Here is a 17,720-nt window from a genome sequence, read left to right as displayed (position 1 = left end):
TCACTCAAATTTGACTCATTTATAATATTTTCATGGATTTAATTATAGATATGCTTTTAGTTTAATCTAGCTGCTTGTTTTTCCAGGTTCAAATATTTAAAAGTTGATTATGGAAAGCTGCTGAGAATTATCACAATTATTATTACAAGAACAGCTTGTAATGCAAATGAAATGACAGTTATCAGGTGTCAACCTACCATGAACTTTGTGCAACACGGGGTGTTAATTAGGCTGCCTTTTCTTCCTCTTCCCCCCAGGGACAGGAATCAAGCAGCGGTTTGCTATTGTGAGGTAGATGTGGAGGTGAGAGCAGTGCACCAAAACTGTTGTGGATGAGAGACACAGCAGACCGTGTAAAATGAAAGCCTGTATGCTTCCTTTGCCTGTGTTTTTGAAGCCACATCACTTTCTATAATCAGCCTCTCACTGAATCTAATGACGCGAGGAAATGCTGGATTATGTTGTCGTGGTGGAGAAAATATCTGCAAAAAATACAGTGGGGTCTAAAAGTAAAAGATGTTTTTTCATTTTAACTTATAGATAAACCAAATATTTTAGGAACAAATGTTATTAAAGCAAGAAAAGTACAAATTTGAATTGTTTTTCCAAACAATCGATACTACGCTCATCTAATTTGTAATGAATATATGTTAATTACATTTAATATATATATATTTTTTAAATTTACCTTGGAAATAAACAATATTTTAGCATTTAAAAATTAACATTATGATGTAAAATATATTAAAATATGTAAAACAAAATATATTTTGCACAAAAAACTTAATTTATTTATTTATTTTAAACTTGAGAATAACTAAATATTTTTGGAGCATAATGATGTAAATAGGCTATATTTTGCACAAATTAAGGACTGCTGCAGGAAAAGTACACATTTGTATTATTTTTCCAAATTAATATTTCACTCAATATTATGTTCATTTAGCTTGTAATGAATATTCATTACATTTTAAAATGTTTCCTTTTATTTCAATTTAACTTAGAAATAAACACAATTTTAGTATTTAAAAAAAACATTGTGATGTAAAATATATTAAAATATGTAACATATTTTAAAAAACATTTCGCACAGACTTTGAATTAATGTCAAATAGAGGACTCCTGTTAATAAAGAAATATTATTATATTACTGTTATTAAAGTAAAAAAAGAAAAAAAGACTTGCCCAAAAATTACAAAGTTGTATTAAAATTCTAGAAATAAAAGACTTTTTTTCACTTGGGAATAAACTGAATATTTTAGGAGCATTATGATGTAAAATGTATAAAAAAAAATTGAATAAACTTGGAATTCATGCCTAATTGAAGACTGTTTTTATTAAGGCAAGAAAAGTACACATTTGTATCCAAATTAGTAAGTTTTTTCTAATTAACTAATTTATTAATTTCAAAATTTAGCTTGATACTATGCTCATCTAGTTTGTAATGAATATATATACATTAAAATTGTTTTAAATAAAATAATAAATAATAATAATATCATATATATATATATATATATATATATATATATATATATATATATATATATATATACGATTTTCTTTCAATTTATCTTTTAGGATTTTAAGAAATAACATTATCATGTAAAACATTTAAAAGATTTGAAAAATGTTTTGCACACATTTGGAATTAACGTCAAAGGGACTCCTATTAATAAAGAAAAAATATTATATTATATATACTGTTTTTAAAGTTTAAAAAATTAATTGTGTTGATTAATGTTTCACCCCCATTATGATCATATAATTTGAAATGTATATGTAATTATCTATGCATTGCATTTAAAATCAATTTCCCCCCCAAAATTTACATAAGTTATATGCATACATTTAATAATAAAGGAAATGGGTTTAAAAACAAAATATTTAATAGAACTGGAAAAAGGAAGATCTCATACACTTGCATACGTGACCATAACATCCGCTGAAGTGAAGGTACAGTTGCTGAGTTTCATATGTCAGACATTTAATGCCATCTGGTGGCTTGTCACTGTATTTTGCTAAAGTCTGCAGGTTTACCCGAGCTGGCACTGCATTTCACTGTCCACTGCAGTGTTCTAGTTGTGCTTATTAACAAAATATGAATACACTACACTTAGTTATTTAGAAATTATTAACGCATAAAGACAAACATTAACCTAGCAGAGATTAAAAGTGCTATTTACTGTCACATGATGAGGCACATCTGACTCTGCCTGTAGATTTCAATTCTTTTAATCTTCCCAGCACTTTGGGTCCCAGTCTGTTGCTCTGTATTGACGCCGACGGCTGCTCACGTGTGTCCCTGAGATCAAAAGAGAGGAAGAAACTTTATCTCACGGTATATTCACCTCACAACCTGAACAACAAGGCAAATAATGTGCTGTCTGCATGACCAGATGGTGGAATAAACTTCCCCTACATGCCAGAACTGCAGAACAGACATAAAACTGCCCTTTTGTTTTATGAATTGTTGTTTTATAGCTTGTGCTTCAGCAATCACTCTGTCTATACAAGGATTATGTCAAATTTGATGTGATGGTCCTTACCTAGTGATTGTTTCTGCAGAGGCGACTGCTGCAACTGGAGATCTGAGCCTTGCAGACAAAAAGATTAAGTTTATTATTAAGATTTTTATTCATTCATACATCAACCTCAACCAACTTTTTCACATTAATATGTGCCCCTGGAATTGATTTTCAGGGGCATTCTTTACATTTGTAAAAGGCAATTTTTATAATCACCTTTAATCAATATTTTACACTGTTGTCAACAATACAGTATCTAAATTATACATTTAAAAAACAGAGGCTCATAGGGCTGCAATATTATGACAACCATCGTTATAGTAGATTATTGTTCTTTATATCGTAAAAATTATTATTAATATCGATATAGAAAACAATATAAAACGTTTTTGTTTCGTTTTGTTCACCAATTCACATTCTAGCTTCACAGACAAACATGTCGCTCCATGAGGTTAGACAAGTCTACCACAAGTTATGCAAAAAGTCCTGTTATAATCACTTAAGCTACGAAATTAATATTTTATTTACATCATACCTGCACCGTGTTGTTTATGATGAGGGAAATCGCGAGCGTGCGAATTCAACAACAGCTCCGGCGTTTTCAATGCTTAATGTTACTAATCTAACCGCCCCTGATTGGCGCGTTTTGAGCGCTGACTAATCTAAGCGCTTCTGATTGGCCAATGCATTCCTAAATTCAACAGAAACGCGTTTGCTTGGTTATAAGGCACAACGCTGCACAAATCTGATGCAGTGTGTGCGAATCTAAATGTAATTCCGCGAACTGAGACTTTTCATTCATTTTTACATTTCATTTTAATCGCAACAGCCGTAATACATTGTTTAATTGTGCAGGGGTATTTTTGGCCTCTTTATCTTGAATTTATGGGACATTTTTGTTCATTTTAGTGGCACTTTTGCCACAAGCCTTTGTTAATTTTCAACCCTGACCTCAATATGATCATATTAAAACAAGTCAGTTAACAATGATTTGATAATCCATTGTACCAACCCGTTGACTTCATCTCCATCCTCTTTAATAGATGTAGTTGAAGATCTCTCAGACAGGCCGAACTCTGCCTCAACCATCTCAGGAGTGAGACGGAGATCTGAGCTCTCAGACCTGCCAGAGAAATCAAACCACCATGAATCTGTAAATGCTGTGACAAACAATCAAAGACAGAGTGTTTATTGAAGCTGGCGTCTAATCTGTATTTACACTCCAGCTTGAATCTCGTCTCTGATGCTTTCAGGCAGATCCTGAAGAGCTGGAGGAGCCTCCACAGGCAGCAGGATCACATCGAACGGGTCAGACCTACATAAAAAAAGAGCTTTGCTTGAGACGAGAGTTGAACTTCTTTTATTGCATGTGTAAATAAAAGGTAGTGCATGTGCAGTACTTACATGCGTGGGGCGCAGTCGCTACTTATAGTTGAAATATTGGATAAAATGCTCAAGGCCACAGAGGGAAACTTCTTCCATGTCATAATCCCTTTGATTGTATCCTGCATTTGATATTTTTAAGCAAATGTTTACAGGGTTTACAACTGTTTTTGTTAGTAACATTAATGGAACATTATCCACCTTATTCTTCAATGGGGAAATAAGCCTATGGGCAAGACTTACGGTTCATTAGCCACTACAGGGAAATAACAAAAACCGCAGTAAACTGTTTGCACCACAAACCAGTGTGTTCATAATAAAGATAATACATTAAAATAACATGGTAAGACACACCAATTTGCAACATCAAGCAGCAAAACGAGTTGTTTTAAACAGCTAAAAATAGCTGGACGTAGATAAGACCGAAAGCCAGACCCATAAAATGTACAAATGGGAAAAATAAGATGAATAAAATAAATAACTCCAGTCCTGAATGCTAATTGTTTCAGACAGTAATATTCAATATAATGGCAGCTATGATATAAACTTAATTTTAAATCACATTGATGGACACTTGTGTTTGTGTTTCAAATTGCAATATGCAAACTCTTTCTGTACATTCTCAACAAACCTTTCTATCTAGAAATTTCTTCTGCGTTGGAGGGACACGCACACCCACAACATTGCCTTTAGGGACTGCGTATCGTGGCAGTGGACACAAATGAAAGTCCAAGTCACACTCCAGATAAAGCGGAGCTGCTTTGAAGGCATAAACATGTGGTGCAGGATTCTAAATTAAAATAAAAGATAACATTAATTCATTGAGACTGGGCTATTTTCAAACATAATAATTATTAGAAAACATCTGACATAAAAAAAAAAAAAAAAAAAAAAAACAGGACAGGCAGTTATTTTAGTATCATTAAGACATTAAGAATTAAAAAAAAAAAGTTTCATTATTTTTCTATTTTCTATTTAAATTTAAAGTTTTATTCTGTTTTTTTTTGTCATTTTATTTTATTTTATTTTTTTACCTAATTTTTTAATTTACGTTTTAGTTTATTTTAGTACTTCAAGGTAATTTTTTTTTTCCATTAACGTTCATTTATTTTAAGTAACATATTTTTTAATGGCTTTATGTTTTATTTTATTTTTTTAAAGCTTGGAAATAATTAAATATTTTAGGAGCATAATGATGTAATTATATTTTGCACAAATTGAGGACTGCTGTTATTCTAAAGCAGGAAAATCATAAATTTGTATTATTTATATATATTTCACTCAATATTATGCTCATCTAGTTTGCAATGAATATTCATTACATTTTAAAATGTTTGCTTTTTTCAATTTAACTTAGAAATAAACAATTTTAGGATTTAAAAAATAACATTGTGATGTACAATATATTAAAATATGTAACATATTTTAAAAAACATTTTGCACAAACTTTGAATTAATGTCAAATAAAGGACTCCTGTTAATAAAAAAAGATTATTAATGTAAAAACTTGAAAATAATGTCAAATAGAGGACTTGCCAAAAATGACAAAATCTTATTAAAATTCTATAAATAAAAGGGGATACATTTAATATTTTAAGAGCATTATGATGTAAAATGTATTAAAATAAAAAATATATTTTGCATAAACTTGGAATTCACGCCTTATTGAAGACTGTTTTATTAAAGCAAGAAAAGTACACATTTGCATCCAAATTTATTATGTTTTGCCAAATTAAAAAATTCATTAATTTATTTCCAAATTTCACTTGATACTATGCTCATCTAGTTTGTAATGAATAAATTTAAAGTTTTAGTAATTTTTGTTGTTTTTTGTCATTTTATTTTATTTTTTATTTTATTTTTTATTTTGTTTTTTTAGTTTTAGTTTATTTTAGTACTTCAAAGTAAAATAAATGAGGAATGTTATATATACAGTGAGGTCAATAAGTATTTGATCACCCTGTGATTTTGCAAGTTCTCTTACTTAGAAATCATGGAGGGGTCTACAATTTTCAGCATTGGTGCATTTCCACTGTGAGAGACAGAATCTAAAAATAAAAATCCGGAAATCACATTGTATGATTTTTTAACAATTTATTTGTGAATTACTGTGTCAAATAAGTATTTGGTCACTTGCTTATCAGCCAGATTTCTGACCTGCTATTTTGCTTTTAAATAGTCCAGCTACACTCTGCTCATGATTCTAAATTAGTAGCACCTGTTTGAGGTCGTTAGCTGTCATAAAGACACCTGTGCTCCCCACAATCAGCCAAAGTCTAAGTAGCAACATGGGCAAAATCAAAGAGCTGTCAAAAGACACAAGAGACAAAATTGTAGACCTTCACAAAGCTGGGCTACGGGGCAATTGCCAAGCAGCTTGGTGAAAAAAGAACAACTGTTGGAGCAATTGTCAGAAAATGGAAGAGGCTAATGATGACTGTCAATGTCCCTCGGACTGGGGCCCCACGGAAGATATCCCCTCGTGGGGTATCAATGATGCTAAGAATTGTAAAGAATCAGCCCAGAACTACACGGGAGGAGCTGGTCAATGCCATGAAGAGAGCTGGGACCATCGTTTCCAAGGCTACTATCAGTAATACATTAAGACGTCATGGTTTAAAATCTTGCATCGCACGGAAGGTTCCCCTGCTTAAGTCAGCCCATGTCCAAGCCCATCTGAAGTTTGCCAGGTCATGGGAGAAAGTCCTGTGGTCAGATGAGACCAAAATAGAACTTTTTGGTCTTAACTCTATTCGCCGTGTTTGGAGGAAGAAAAATTATGAGTATCATCCCAATAATACCATACCTACAGTGAAGCATGGGGCTGGAAGCATCATGCTCTGGGGGTGTTTGTCTGCACAGGGGACAGGACGACTGCACTGTATTAAGGAGAGGATGAACGGGGCCATGTATTGTGACATATTGGGCAAAAACCTCCTTCCCTCAGTCAGAGCGTTAAAGATGGGCCATGGCTGGGTCTTCCAACATGACAATGACCCAAAGCACACAGCCAGGAAAACCAAGGAGTGGCTCCGTAAGAAGCATATCAAGGTTCTGGAGTGGCCCAGCCAGTCTCCAGACCTAAATCCAATAGAAAATCTTTGGAGGGAGCTGAAACTCCGTGTTGCTCAGCGACAGCCCTGAAACCTGACAGATCTAGAGAAGAGTGGGCCAAATTCCCTCCTGCAGTGTGTGCAAACCTGGTGAAGAACTACAGGAACCGTTTGACCTCTGTAATTGTTAACAAAGGCTTCTGTACCAAATATTAAAATGTTTTGACTCAAGTGATCAAATACTTATTTGACACATTAATTCACAAATAAATTGTTAAAAAAAATCAGATTTTTATTTTTAGATTCTGTCTCTCACAGTGGAAATGCACCTATGCTGAAAATTGTAGACCCCTCCATGATTTCTTAGTAAGAGAACTTGCAAAATCACAGGGAGATCAAATACTTATTGAACTCACTGTATGTATGTATGTATATATATATATATATATATATATATATATATATTATTTTATTTTTTTTATTATTATTTGTTTTTTCATTATTTATTTTAAGTAACATATTTTTTAATGGCTTTATGTTTTATTTTTAATTTTAGTATGGGCATGATCATGATATGTGACTCAAAAAAAAAACATACAAAGATCCGGAGAGGGTGGGCGTTGGGTGGTCTGAGGAGTGCTTCAGGTGCACTGAAACTAAGTGTGGGACCTAAATCCTGATCTGACCCATCTTCCTCTTGTTTCTTATCTTCCTCCTCTTCACTGAGATCTACAGCTGTACATGTCACCACAGGCAACAGCTCATCCTACAAAAACACAATCATTAGATTTGCTTTCAGACTTATTTTAATGCAAACTTTGAATTAAAATAAAATCTTATATGGCTAACAAAGTAACCTATATGCATGTTTACCTGTGCTCCGGTGCGTAATGTCCTACATAGATCAGGAGGAATAAATGTTTCTGCTGCATCATAGACAGATAATGGCTGATAACCCATCAGTCTGTAACGTTGGGGGACCTTAAAAAAGATAAGTCTTATTCCAGTTAATATTTCACAACAGGCTAAAACAATAATATGTTATGTTGGTTTCTGTTAAAGGGGTCATATCAAGTTTTTAAGGGACCTCAAGACAAAAAAAAATGTATAATCTGAAACTTCCAATTAATAGGTAATAAGAGTTCACCTAAAAAGATTTGAGAAACATCTCAGCTTTTGTTGTTTGTTTCTTTGATATTTTGTTTTGTTAATATAATGGAAGTCAATGGGGAATCAAAACTCTTTGGTTACCAGCATTCTTCAAAATATCTTTTTTTGTGTTCCACAGAAGAAAGAAAGCCATATGACATGAGGGTGAGTAAATGTCAGAATATTCAGTTTTGGTTGAACTATGCTTTTAAATATTATTAAAACAATACTAGTACACTATATTCTGCACCCTTTTGGATTAATAAATGGCTTTTATGTGGCACTTCCTGTTTTTTCTTTGTGGCTTGCCACTCAGTCATACATACACGTAAGAAAATGTCTCACGTAATTTCCGCACATTAAGATATTTTACAAAACCACATTCAGGAATTTTAGGAAAATTATAAGACAAAAAATTCCCTATCAGATGGTGAATGAGTGGGAAAAAAATCTTTCTTCCTGTACCTTTAGACTGAATAATGGAATCGTGAGTTTCATATCCGCTTCAGGCATTCTTACAGGAACACGCCCCAATGCATTCACAGCCTGAAAACCACAACACAACTTCATCCTCTGTGCCACAAAAGATATCGTGATATTACACATCTCAAATGATGAACTGAAACTTTTTGCCAATGGTCAAAGAAAATTAACCTATTTTAGAGACTTTGACGTTATTTATAGTAGCTGAAAATTATGTAAAATCATAATTATAAAGTGTGTCAGAAGCTCTGCACAAACAACATAAGCAGTCTCTCACAAGTTCATCAGGGTGGTCATCAGGTGTAAATGTATTGAAAGTGAAGGGAAGAAGTTTTTCTGCTGTCAGCGTAAAAAGACATGGCTTCTCATCCGCATCTACAACAAAACAACAGGAGAATATATATATTTAAAAAAAAAATTTTTTTAAATTATTTTATATAAGTCTCTTCTGCTCACCAAGCCTTCATTTATTTGTTTCAAAATACAGCAAAAGCAGTAATATTGTGAAATATTTTTACTATTTAAAATAACTGCTTACTATTTAAAATAATTTAAAATATAATTTATTTCTGAGATCAACGCTAAATTATCAGCATCATTACTTCAGTCTTCAGTGTCACATGATCCTTCAGAAATCATTCTAATATGCTGATTTGCTGTTCAAGAAACTTTTTTTATATTATTATTATCAATATTTAAAACCGTTCAGTATATTTTTTCAGGATTCTGTGATGGATAGATCAGCATTTATCTGAAATAAAAAGCTTTTGTAACATTATACACTATATCATTCAAAAACTATGTCTATATAATTTTTTGGGGGAAAAGAAATTATAGAAATTAATACATTTATTTAGCAAGGATGCTTTAAATCGATCAAAAGTGATGATAAAGACATTTATAATGTTAAAAAAGTTTTCTATCATAGATAAATGCTGCTCTTCTGAAGTTTCTGTTTATCAAAGAAACCTGAAAAAAAATTCTACTCAGCTATTTTCATCATAATAATAAATGAGAATATTAGAATGATTTCTGAATGATTATGTGACTTGAGTAATGATGCTTTGTCAGCTTTGAAATCACAGGAATAAATTACATTTAAAAATATATTCAAATAGAAGACAGTTATTTTGAATAGTAAAATTATTTCACATTTTTACTGTTTTTGCTGCATTTTGGATCAAATGCAGGCTTGGTGAGTAGAAGAGACTTCTTTAAAAAAAAAAAAAATAATAATTACTGTCCAGAAACTTTTGGCTGGGTTAGGAAACTACTGCTAAGTCTGGGGTAGGTAAGATTTTATTTAGTCTATTAGGCTCACCAGGCTTTCTAATTTAATATATTTTAAAAATGTAATTTATTCCCGTGATCCTTGCTGAATATACGTATGAGTTTCTTAAAAAAAAAAGAAAGAAAACTCAAACTCACCTGATTCTTTGTCTCCCTGCAGACTCCTGGTTTTGCGAACAAGCTCTCTCATTGACACCAGCCTCTTGTTCATACGACATTGAAGAACAACCTCAATTATACAAAACACAATGTAACATTATTATACTTATTAGTACAGTCAAGCATTTGATTTACAAGCACTGATAATCAGCACAGTGAGTGGTAAACAAGCATTGTAGTAATGTGGTAAATAATAGTTTAATGACATACAAATCAAATTACATTAACAAGACAATGGCTGAGTTAGGTTACCTTTCGAGCAACCTGCTGGAAGAGTCTAAGCGCTCTTTGCCTGACCTCCAGCTGGCCCGTGCCATAGCTGCTGAAAACAGCAGTGCATTCTGGGATCTATAACATAGAGCTGTTTAATAAGTCTAAAGTTACGCATTTTAAAATAATGACTTGAGCTAATGCTTACAAGCAAACAGTATTGTATGTGACAAGTGGGTCTGCAGTATCATGATATGAGCTTATCTTTATTGTTACCTACTCAAAACTATGTATTTTTCCACCAACATTAAAGATACAGGCTAGAAACATGACTTTCAGGATCAACACATGCTAACATGCTAATAAATTCAAATATTTCAGTGTCACACTTCCACGCACCTGTCCAACTTGTCGCAAAACTCGCCGTGAAGAAAGTTTAGTTGAAGATCTTGCAGAGGCTACTGACTCACTACTGTATTTCAGCTGAAATGCACATGAAAAGCATGAGCATTCAGTTCAAAAGGACAAAATAATTTATTTTCAATACACTGGCTTACTTTGTATGCAGCAAGAGCCTCATCTTGCTCCTTTAAAATTTTAAGTTTCTGTTCTGTTGAACATGCGTCATCACCCAGATCAACTTGCCTAAGGATAAAACACACCAGTCTTAGGGGTTTTCTAGTTCACCGTATAACATTGTTTGTAAACTCTCAGAATATCTCTCTGTCATATGTTATAGAAATCACATGGAGCAACACACCAGCGGATATGACTGGCTTTCTGCTCTTTTTGTTGGACCTTCTTTAAAAATGCAGCTTCCTTCATCTCTCTGGTCTGGTCTGCAAGCTTGGTATAAGACATGGCTTCAACAACAACAAAAACACACAGGTATCTTGTATTAAATAACTGTGATTTGTGGTCACATCGATTTATATTTGACTACAAATCCAATCCAAATCTGGTCATGTATGGTTTAAAAATCTGATTAAATTGTTCAAATTGGATTTCTGTGTTTCAGCCGTAAGAGTCAGCCTATAAATCAAGGTTTTTGTTATTCAGGACATATAACATACTGTATTTGTTATATATCATACACACCACACTGGGTTAGAAATGTTGCTGAGTATCAGGTAAAAAATATTATTTTTTAACTCAACTGCTGTCATCGGATTGAGCTAGAATTTCATACAGAGAGATGACACTGGTGAGGGCAGCACAAAATAAAGTGGTGCACATGAGCTAGAGAATGGCCTTAGAAGCCATTTTCAGGTTGAGTAACTTACAAAAGCGGCATGTAATTGAAAGACTATGAAATGGGGTGTTATTTATTATTATCTAAGCTCCTCTCTGCTGAAAGGACCAGATAAGATCAGCAGAAATGTCCATGCTGGTCTGGGAAAGTTTCTGCTTTTTAGTGCAGGTTTGATGCTGGTGGACCACCATAACTCTTTGTCTTTTGTAGGAGCAAAAAACATTGCTCTTTGAAGCTGGTTAACCAATGCCAGTTAAAAAACCTGGTGAAGACATCAGCATTCCAACACGCAGGTACGGCAGTCTTTGCCAAACTTTAATTTCCTGGGTTGTAGCTCTTAACATGCACCTCAGAGAGAAATGGTGTTCTCACCCTCCCGGAGGTCCTTGTATCTCATTTTGTCTTGTGGCTGGAGAAGCATTTTAACCAGTCCTGCATGAGTGGTGACATCTGTGGTGGAAACCTGCAGTTGAAGATCAGGTTTGAGCTTCTTCTTGCTGCCCTATAAGATGAATCACTATGATTGCTTTAATTTTTCTATGTACACACATTATTATTATTATTATTATTATTATTTCCAACACAAAAATTGTAATACAGAAATTACTACCACAGCTAAAAGCTTTGCTGGCTTGTAAGTGTAATTCTGTGTATGTGTTTCCCACATTTAATGGCTGACAGGGTATGCGGTCAATTCAAATTCAATTCAGGAAGCTTAGTGCAAACAATAAAATTAAATTAAAATTTTCAGTTGCACACAAACCTCTCAGCTACTGCTTTCTAATGGGTCGAAATTAAATTGACCTCAGCTAATTCAAATTCCTGCATCTGTACAGCTTCAAACTTTTCAGACCATGTTAAAAAACAGCACGATTGTGTTTTCTGTTTTGGATGCTGGTTGCTTTGCTCAGCTAGAAAGACCAATATTTTTGCTGGCAAACAGCATGGCTTGGTTTGTCCTCCAGCTAGAGCTGCACCAACCCATCACTAAAATACACAGTGATTGAAGCTGAACTTTATAAAAAATTTAAGTAATAGAAGTTTCAGAATACCTTTTCCAAAGAGGGAGCCGTTTTAAGTTTATGATGGGAAGTCTTCCGCTCTTCACCAAAATGATCATCATCCTCGCCACTTCCATCAGGTTTACTGTGGTACAGAGAACACAAAATGTTGTTAATGTTTGTGCAATATCATCTGAACTCAGACATTAATTCTGTCATTAATTAATCACTCACATGTCATTCCAAACCTGTAAAACCTTTGTTCAATAAAAAAATATAATAATAATAATAATAATAATAATAAAATAATAATATTATATATATATATATATATATATATATATATAGTCGTGGCCAAAAGTTTTGAGAATTACATAAATATTGGAAATTGGAAAAGTTGCTGCTTAAGTTTTTATAATAGCAATTAATATAATAACTCCAGAATATTATGAAAAGTGATCAGATGAATTGCATAGTTCTTCTTTGCCATGAAAATTAACTTAATCCTGAAAAAAACTTTCCACTGCATTTCATTGCTGTCATTAAAGGACCTGCTGAGATCATTTCAGTAATCGTCTTGTTAACTCAGGTGAGAATGTTGACGAGCACAAGGCTGGAGATCATTATGTCAGGCTGATTGGGTTAGAATGGCAGACTTGACATGTTAAAAGGAGGGTGATGCTTGAAATCATTGATCTTCCATTGTTAACCATGGTGACCTGCAAAGAAACGCGTGCAGCCATCACTGCGTTGCATAAAAATGGCTTCACAGGCAAGGATATTGTGGCTACTAAGATTGCACCTAAATCAACAATTTATATAGGATCATCAAGAACTTCAAGGAAAGAGGTTCAATTCTTGTTAAGAAGGCTTCAGGGCGTCCAAGAAAGTCCAGCAAGTGCCAGGATCCTCTTTCCGATTGTTTGGGGCATCTGGAAAAAGGCTTGTCCGGAGAAGAAAAGGTGAGCGCTATTATCAGTCCTGTGTCATGCCAACAGTAAAGCATCCTGAGACCATTCATGTGTGGGTTGCTTCTCATCCAAGGGAGTGGGCTCACTCACAATTTTGCCCAAAAACACAGCCATGAATAAAGAATGGTACCAAAACACCCTCCAACAGCAACTTCTTCCAACAATCCAAGCGACCAACAGTTTGGTGAAGAACAATGCATTTTCAGCACGATGGAGCACCGTGCCATAAGGCAAAAGTGATAACTAAGTGGCTCGAGGACCAAAACGTTGAAATTTTGGGTCTATGGCCTGGAAACTCCCCAGATCTTAATCCCATTGAGAACTTGTGGTCAATCCTCAAGAGGCGGGTGGACAAACAAAAACCCACTAATTCTGACAAACTCCAAGAAGTGATTATGAAAGAATGGGTTGCTATCAGTCAGGATTTGGCCCAGAAGTTGATTGAGAGCATGCCCAGTCGAATTGCAGAGGTCCTGAAAAAGAAGGGCCAACACTGCAAATACTGACTCTCTGCATAAATGTCATGTAATTGTCGATAAAAGCCTTTGAAACGTATGAAGTGCCTGTAATTATATTTCAGTACATCACAGAAACAACTGAAACAAACATCTAAAAGCAGTTTAGCAGCAAAACTAATATTTGTGTCAAAACTTTTGGCCACGACTGTGTGTGTGTGTGTGTGTGTGTGTGTGTGTGTGTGTGTGTGTGTGTGTATATATATATATATATATAATTTTTTTTTTTTTGATGAAATCTGAGAGCAATGCAACATCCAGTATCCTTGTGACATCAGTGGTTCAACCTTAATTTTATGAAGCTACGAGAACAAAGAGAACACAAATAACCACTGATGTCACATGAATTGTTTTAATGTTTTTTTCTTGAACCTTTCTGAGCCTTGAAAGTGGTAGTTGTGTTGCTGTCTGTGCAGGGTCAGAAAGCTCTTGGATTTCATCAAAAATATCTTGATTTCCAAAGATGATCAAAGCTCTTGTGGGTTCACAATATGAGGCTGAGTAATTAATGCCAGAAATGTCATTTTTAGGTGAACTATCCAAATATGAACGTTGCTATGTGGTTGCTAAGAGTGTTTTTAGCATATTGCATTGCTATTACACTTTGCTATTGAACTTTTTTTCTGTGTATTACCTAAGCAGCAGGTATGGAGATGAGGAACCCGTTACTGTGAAGATGACAGGTTTAGAGTTGAACTGAGAGATGACCAGTTGCAGTGTGATGTCAGCTGTACCATATCGCAGAGGTGTAAACGTCACTTTTAACACAGTCTTTCCATTTGCTGGAATAATCCCTGATTAACACAAGGATAATACAAGAACAGAATGTGAAAACTACTGTACTAGCTTATATGTGATCACCAACTAGAGTTCTATCAACATTTATGCTTTTATACTGGTTCTCTGACAGCAGATATGTCAAATGTGAAGGAATCTGTTTACCTGACAGCGGTTTTACAGTGAAACCTATATGGGGCTGAAGGCAGTGCACTTGGAACTCAAAGTCTATCGGACAACTGCAGCTAAGTGGAATCACATGACTGGCACTATAAAAGCAAAAGAAAGTCATATACAGTTGAAATCAAAAGTTTACAGTACATACAGAATCTACAAAATGTTAATTGTTTTACCAAAATAAAAGGTATCATACAAAATCCATGTTATTTTTGATGTATATTATATATATCATTCATATAATCCACAAGAGAAAATAATATTTGAATTTATAAAAATTACCCTATTCAAAAGTTGATTGGTTAATACTAAGTTAATAATGATAATAATGATAAACAGCTGTGTGTGTTTTTTTTTTTTTTTTGTTTAGTGATATTTGTTCATGAGTCCCTTGTTTTTTGTGAACAGTTAAACTGCCCACTGTTCTTCAGAGAAATCCTACAGGTCCCACAAGTTCTTTGGTTTTTCGGCATTTTTTTGTGTATTTGAACCCTTTCCAAACATGACTGTATGAATTTGAGATCCATCTTTTCACACTGAGGACAACTGAGGGACTCATATGCAACCATTACAGAAGATTTAAATGCTCACTGATGCTTCAGAAGGAAACACAATGCATTAAGAGCCGGGGGTGAATACTTTTTGAATTTGAAGATCAGGGTAAATTTAATTTATTTTGTCTTCTGGGAAACATGTAAGTTTCTTCTGAAGGGTAGTACTAAATGGAAAAACATATGATATTTAGGCAAAATAAGAAAAATGTATACATCCTCAACTTTAAAAGTTTACACCGTTGGCTCTCAATGCATTGTTTTCCTTCTAGAGCATCAGTGAGCACAATATTACTGAAAACAGTAATATAGTGAAATAATATTAGAATTCAAAATAACTGCTTTCAGTTTTTATATATTTTAAAATGTAATTTATTGTTGTGATGGCAAAGCTGAATTTTCAGTCATTAATAATCATTGCATACCTCTGCCCAAGTGGCACCGGGGGAAGATTAATGTGAGATGGGATGTGAAGATCACTGATAACAGGATATGCATGAACAGGAACCAGTAAGTTCTCCTCTCCCTGAAAACAACACAGACACATTACAGCCGTTGTAAGTCCTGTCAGAATTTGCATTTGCAAACATCAGATGAAAACATGTTCCCACCTTGCAGTGAATCCTGATGTTATCAGAAAAGTAACGCCACTCATCTGGCTGGAAGTGCACTGTGACAGTGTAAGCCAGACCGGGGACCAGTCGGCACTGCATTTAAAACAGGAATAGTCTTAAAAGTCATAAAATAAGCTTTATATTATTTATGATAAAAGTAATGTATTTTTTTTTTAAATAAATCATTTTTGACAGGTTTTATTCAATTCACCTTTGCGGTTTGAGTTCTGAAAGTAAAATAGTCAGGAATATTTTAGAGTGTTTGCACAACACGTCATCAGTCGGCTATATTGGCGGCACTGAACTTAAACAATGCCGCTGAACTTAATGGAACTTGCTTATTTTGCAGATTATTGTTAATTATTGTCATGTTTTGGCTGTACTAATCGGTCAGATTAGGAAAAACATTTGGAGTAGACTGCCAAAAGTTATAACAAATCAAAAAGAAGAGCACAAAAAACTGTCTGAGGAACAAAAGCCATCTGTGGTTGGCCAAACTGAACCAGATTTCTTGAAACTAGGATCTTGAAAACATTTGTGTTTGTTCTTATCATTTCCAGTCAGGTAAGCAAAATATTAGGCTAATATCTTAAATAATATTGCTATCTTTACCACCTATTAACTTTAGCTTGTCAAAATATTGTGCCCTTTCCTGCTAACTAAGTCCTTCTCTATATGATTTAGCATCTTCATATGTTTTTGTCCGTGGTTTAGACAGCATAAATTAGCAGAACAACGCAGAGTATCGCCTGTATGGCCACGCATCCAGGTAACAGACCAAATTGTGACGTAAGTGCAAACCCTAAAAGTGATATTTAAATGGTTGATGGTTACCTTTTTGGTGTACTTAATTTGGAAATGCTTTGTCAAAGGGGGTAAAATGTGGACACTGAGCACCTCCGAGGAGACATTGACAAGTTTCTTGGGAAAAAACAAAACAACAACAATGAGAGACTTTATGATTACATCATACTTCCTCCCATATTCTTCCCCTTCAGTAATGTCTCTTTCAGTTACAATTCATGAGATGTTTCCCTTCAACCACACAGTACTATCAGTGGAAATTTGGCCATGTGTTTTAGCAAATGGAGTCTCCAGTGAAATCTCTAGCAATTGTACAAATGAGTCTTTTGTTCACAGTGTCACAAGTCACACTGACTGTTGCAGGAGCCATGTAAACATTCCGCAAAACTTTTCAAACCAAAAATAAATTCTATTTCTTTTTAGCGAGAAGTGAAAAACCAACCAGATTCTTCTTGTAATCCTTTCCTACTTCAAAGCCACTGAAATGCAGTTCTGATGGCTCAGCCTGAACTACACCATTACTCTTCAGTTTGGCAAACAACCCTAAAAGAAAAAACTAATTATACATCAATTTTAAATACCATACGTCTATCAGATCAGTCATTTAGGTAGCCTGTTATAAAGCTACAGGCCTAATGTTTAACGAATAAACATTAGAAAAAGTGTCTTACTAGTTTCCAGAAGGTGGTGGGGGACATTTCCACTCTTTCTGGTGTCCTCCAGCAGCTGGCTAAGAGGAAGCAGGTTTTTCTTCTTTACACTCCTTGAGAAGGTCTCAGGGGCAGAATGAACCACCTCCATGC

The 17,720-nt window shown here is 34.2% G+C and overlaps 1 protein-coding gene across 1 annotated transcript; it reads right to left on the bottom strand.

The window, feature by feature from the left end:
- Positions 1-2,178: 2,178 nt before the first annotated feature.
- cfap221 (cilia and flagella associated protein 221) lies at positions 2,179-17,718 on the bottom strand. The gene is made up of 23 exons (XM_073842665.1): positions 17,589-17,718; positions 17,360-17,460; positions 16,948-17,034; positions 16,111-16,206; positions 15,925-16,025; positions 14,937-15,040; positions 14,629-14,788; positions 12,560-12,653; positions 11,880-12,009; positions 11,016-11,118; positions 10,813-10,900; positions 10,655-10,738; positions 10,298-10,393; positions 10,025-10,115; positions 8,874-8,971; positions 8,579-8,659; positions 7,838-7,945; positions 7,563-7,730; positions 4,543-4,701; positions 3,933-4,033; positions 3,748-3,843; positions 3,541-3,651; positions 2,179-2,305 (listed from the first exon to the last, which is right to left on the bottom strand). Exons 1-23 carry the CDS (start codon positions 17,716-17,718, stop codon positions 2,179-2,181), a joined length of 2,514 nt encoding a protein of 837 aa, XP_073698766.1.
- Positions 17,719-17,720: the final 2 nt, after the last annotated feature.

This window comes from Garra rufa, chromosome 6 (genome assembly GCF_049309525.1).
Source record: "Garra rufa chromosome 6, GarRuf1.0, whole genome shotgun sequence".
Taxonomy (NCBI): Eukaryota; Metazoa; Chordata; class Actinopteri; order Cypriniformes; family Cyprinidae; genus Garra; species Garra rufa.
The sequence above is the reverse complement of the archived record's forward strand: the minus strand, read 5'-3'. Positions and strand labels throughout refer to the sequence as shown.